At 43.1% G+C, this 5,000-nt stretch overlaps 1 protein-coding gene across 1 annotated transcript in view; it reads left to right on the top strand.

Moving 5' to 3' along the window:
* Snap29 (synaptosome associated protein 29) overlaps positions 1 to 3,861 on the top strand; it is a 47,167-nt gene extending 43,306 nt beyond the window's left edge. Inside the window, exon 5 of the mRNA XM_004628013.2 lies at positions 3,599 to 3,861. Coding sequence (XP_004628070.1) covers positions 3,599 to 3,756 — 158 coding nt within the window. The 3' untranslated portion in view covers positions 3,757 to 3,861. The remainder of the gene's footprint in view (positions 1 to 3,598) is intronic.
* The last annotated feature ends 1,139 nt before the right edge of the window (positions 3,862 to 5,000 follow it).

Here is a 5,000-nt window from a genome sequence, read left to right as displayed (position 1 = left end):
CTGAAGCTGCCCCAGCATTTCTCTTGTAGGCAACATCTCCAAACCTTTCCTATCTCTTCCTATGAGTCATTCCCAAAAGCTCATAATCCACATGGTCAGATAGTCACAGCAATGATCCCACTTCTCTGTTACCAAATTCTGTCTGTTACTCTTATTACTGGGACAAAATACCTGACACCTAAAATTAAGAAAGTAAAGATTTATTTAGCTCACAGTTAGTAGAGGCTTCATTCCATACTCAGCTAGTTCCAAGGCAGAGTGGCACATGTCAGAGAGCAGCAGTTCATGGTGGCAGAAAACAGCAAGATCAAAATGGTAGGCACATTGGCAGCAGTGGGTACAGAAAGCAAGTCTGTCTCTCTTACATTGCATTTAGGCTCTCTGCCTCAGGCAGGGTATAGCACTCACACACATAATCCCAGAACTGGATCATGAATTAATCACAAAGTCTAGAAGTCTGCCCCATGACTGCATGAGGCTTTGGGGCAACAACTAGACACAATCCATAACATCCTTCATCAAGAGAAAGGGAGGGGCAGCAAACCATGGTATCTTCGATGCGTGTTGGCAGGGGAAGGGAAAAGAGAGAATCTCAGCATTCCAGCAATCCACCTCTCATTTCTACTTCCTTGCCTATCATTTTTTCTAATCTTAGTCTAGTTGTTTGCCTAGCCTTTTCTGTCTTGGATCCTGAGAAGCTCCCTTATGCCTGAAGTGATCACATAGGTTTTACATGAAACACAAGGTCATGGGTTTCAATAATCTCAAGAAGGGGCTGAGGAGATAGCTCAGTAGAATAAGCGCTTGCCTGGCAAGCACAAGGAGCTGAGTTCAATCCTCGGTTCCACCAAAAAAAAAAAAAAAAACAACAGTAATCTCAAGAAGCAAAGAAGCCAAAAATGGTGGTATATGCCTATAATCTCAGGACTATGGAAGCTGAGATAGGAGGATTACAAGTTCAAGATCACTGTGGGCTACACAGTGAGCTTAAGGCCAGTCTTGACTAACTTAGAAAGAGCCTGTTTAAAAAAGAAAAAAAAAAAAAAAAAACTAAACCAAGGAGCATAAAGCCAAAGTCTGATTTTGAATAGAGTCGTGGTCTGAGTGAGAAATATTTTTATTGTAACTAAGGGGCCTTACAAAGCACCACCTCTTCTCTCGCACCTCTGGCTCTTTCCTAGCCCACTGTTCTCAATGCAAGGATAGAGAGAAGACCTAGGTGTATCCCTACCTGAGTGCACATGCATGTGCACAAAGGCACTTGAGCATACCCACTCTGTAACAACAAGGAAGAAGACTTTATCTACTCCCCTTTGGTGGAGTCAGTTAAGACTCAGCAGTTGGTAAGCCCTGCCAGGGGACACTAGAGCCCCTCAGTGTGTCTCCCCCTCACTCCCACACCCTCTTCATATCATTTTGGGATTACAGGTGTGTACTACCACATGCAGCATGTTTTGCATCATCCTGTACCAAGTATATTTTTCACACTCCTAAGGCTAGCTAAGTCCTTGTAGACAACTCTCTTAAAAGTGAATGTTAGGCCAGGCTTGGTGGCACACACTTGTAATCCTAGCAGTCAGGAAGCTGAGGCAGGAGGATTGCATGAGTTCAAGGCCAGCCTGGACTATAGAGTGAGACTCTGTCTCAAAAATAAATAAAACTGAGTGTGTTGGTGCACACATATAACCTTCAAATGCTGCAGCAAAAGGACAGCAAGTTCAAGCCCAGCCTTGGCAACTTAGCAAGACACTGCCTTGAGACTGGAAAAAAAAAATTTAAAGGGATAAGGATGTAGCTTAATGCAGAGACTCTAGGGTCAGTCCCCACTGAAAAAGAAAAGAAAAGAACCGGAAGACCTAAAGAGGGAAGCACAGTAAGTCAGGACTCTGTGGCTAGTTATAGTCAGTCTGCTCCTGGGCATTTTCCTCTGCTCACCTCAGCTCTGATTGAGTCTTGGGCAGGCCAGAACGTGCACAAAAAACAGACAGTATATGAACTTGGACACAGTGGAATGGACTTGGATCCTCCATGCTTCTTCTGTACTACACTTTCCTCCTTTGGAACTAGGCTACTTGCTCATCATGTTTAAACCTGAATTTTGACAACGGTGGTGTAATCTACTGCAAGAGTCAAATTTTTGAGGCTGGATGTTGTGGCACATACGTGTAATCCCAGCCTTCTGTGATTCTGAGTCAGCAGTACCACAAGTTCAAGCCCAGAATGGATAACTGAGTACTTAACAGTATCCTATCTCAAATTAAAATTTTAAAAACAGTATCCTATCTCTGGACTGGGATATAGCCCAGTCCAGAGGCCCTGCTTTCAACCCTAGGTACCACCACTACCACAAGAGAGTGGGAGAGAGAGGCAAAAGGATTCCTTGAGCCCAACCTGGACAAGATAGTGACCAGTGTCCTCTTCCTTATCTTCCCCATGATGTATGGGAGCAGAATGTGCTTCAAGCTGTTCTGTTCTTCTTTTCCTTGGGTATTAACAGATCTTGAAATGTATAGCAACCTACTAGATTAGTGCTGGCAAACCTTTTAAGTCTGAAAGTCCAAACTGCAAACCAAAGCCCACCTGTTTATTGCAAACTGCCAACTCCACAATTAAACCTCAATAATGAGATTTCAGCTTATAAAAAAAAATTGTTACTGATGCTCAGCTGCTGAGAAAACTTGATTCATGTGCTGACATGTTAGAGGGATCTGAGTACCTACTGCAGCATGCATGCCTTAGACTCACCACCACTGTATTGTATTTTGTCCAAAAGCATCTAAAAATTGTGTGGGTACATATGCACTTTTCTTTTTGATTATTATTTTTTTTAAATGTATTTGGTTGTTACAGGGTCTCACTACGCAGCTCAGACTCAGTGATCCTCTTGTTTTCAGCCTCTTCAGAGCTGAGATTACAGATGCCCAGACTCTGTGACCAGCTCATCCCACCCTGGGGTCAAGGCTAGTGCAGCATGTGGGATAGAACTGTGGTCCCTGCACTTACCTAAGCAGTCATTTTAGACCACTGAGCTATCTCACCAAGTCCCTATGTGCATTTTTCTAAAAGACTGAAAGTGGCTGAGGATATAGTTCAGTGGTACAGCAACTTGCTTACCATGCCTGAAGCCCTGGATTCTGTCACTGTTGCAGGGGAGTAGTGGGGGGTGGGTAGACCACTGGACACAATTCAGAAAAGAGTGGTTATCTTAGAATAGGTGAGCAAAATGTCTCTTTTACTTTTTTACCCTCTTGGTAGTGCAGATTGAAGCCTTCACAGTGAGCTACATCCGCAGCCCTTTTTGAGAGAGGATCATGCTAAATCACTAAATTGCCCAGTCCGGGCTCAAACTTGTGATCCTCCTGCCTCAGCTTCCCTGAGTGCTGGGATTATAGCCATGCACCACTATTCCTGGCTATATACTTGTTATTAAGTAAACATCTCACTCCCACATATTTTAGAAAATGTAACAAAGCCCTGAAGCTTAGCCTGTTTTAGAAGAAAAATAATAATAATAAAAATAATCCAGATGTAAATACCTGGGAGGGACTAAGTATTTTCCAGGTGCCATTACTGTATTTGTCATTTTCTTCTCTCCTAGATGAACTGTCCATGGGACTAGGCCGTCTGAAGGACATAGCTCTGGGGATGCAGACAGAAATTGAAGAGCAAAATGACATTCTTGACCGACTGACAACCAAAGTGGACAAATTAGATATCAATATAAAAAGCACAGAAAAAAAAGTCCGACAACTGTAAAGATAGAGAATTACCTCTACTCTATTATGATGACTATGTGAAAGCTCTTTTTCACTCTCAAGAAGAAGTTTCATTTGTTATTTTAACATGTGTTTGCAAATGTTACAAAAGAGTAGGTCTTAAATTCTTGTTTTGATGAAGAAATATGTGGCCACTTTGTCTTAGGAATGTCATCTCCCTAAATTCTTTCAGCAGAATGTTTTTTTGTTCTGAGCACCATAGCCCAGCCCTGAATATGTTGAGCCTTTGACTATCCTATTGGAATAAGATAAAACAGTTACATTTTCATGAGTATTTTCAAAGAATCAGGCAGAATTTCAGTCTTTCATCCACCACCCACCATTTCTCTGTTGGCTATATGTTTCTCATTCCTAGGCCCTGTGAGTTCAGTGTTATTGGGGGGCAGCGTCCTTCCCATATTTTGTACAAGGGACATCATACACATACACAAACACTAAGCACATTGTGCTTCTCTCCTCGCCCTGGAAAGGAATCACTATTAGATCTGGAGGTGGAGAGTCACATTCTTTGCTCTTTTGTTAACAAATGTCACCTTTTGCTCTCCTGTCTTCTGACACTGGCATACATTTTTGTAAGAGGGCTTCAGAGTAACACCTGGAAATGTACAGAGAACTGGGAAAGCCTTTGCTCCCCGCATGCTTTCATCTCATGTTCTCCATTGGGATTGGGAGCAGACTTTCCACTGGCTCAAGACCACTTGGCTGATCAACAGGACACCCTGTGGGGATTTTGGGAATAGGAGTACCACAGAGATGTGGACAAATGGTGGCCATTTTCCACTAAGCCCTACACCTCACCACTGCCAGACTTTAGTATGGCAGTGCTATGCTAGGGCCTCCAACACCATCAAGACTCCCACTCACTGTTTTGTACTACTTCAGGATGACATTTGAATCATCACTTGGTTCCCTCCCACCCAGTTTTAGGACTAGAACTGCTCAGATAATGCTGACTTTGTGTGAAAGATTTGGCTAAAGGAAAACAGAAAACCCTAGATACAATTTTAATTAGCTCATCTTGTTGTCTCTTTCCATTTTATAAAAGAAATCATTTATAAGAATTCATTTCCAGGTCTGGTGAGATGGCTCAGTGGTCTAAAGCACCTACTTAGAACAAGCTTAGCAAAGCCCAGGGACCACAGTTCAATCCCCCAGCACCACATGCCAGCCAGCCCCGCCCCCTGGTGGGCTGAGCTGGCCACACACACACACACACACACACAC

This window comes from Octodon degus, unplaced genomic scaffold (assembly GCF_000260255.1).
Source record: "Octodon degus isolate 3935 unplaced genomic scaffold, OctDeg1.0 scaffold00021, whole genome shotgun sequence".
Classification (NCBI taxonomy): Eukaryota; Metazoa; Chordata; class Mammalia; order Rodentia; family Octodontidae; genus Octodon; species Octodon degus.
This window is presented reverse-complemented; position numbering and strand designations above follow the sequence as displayed.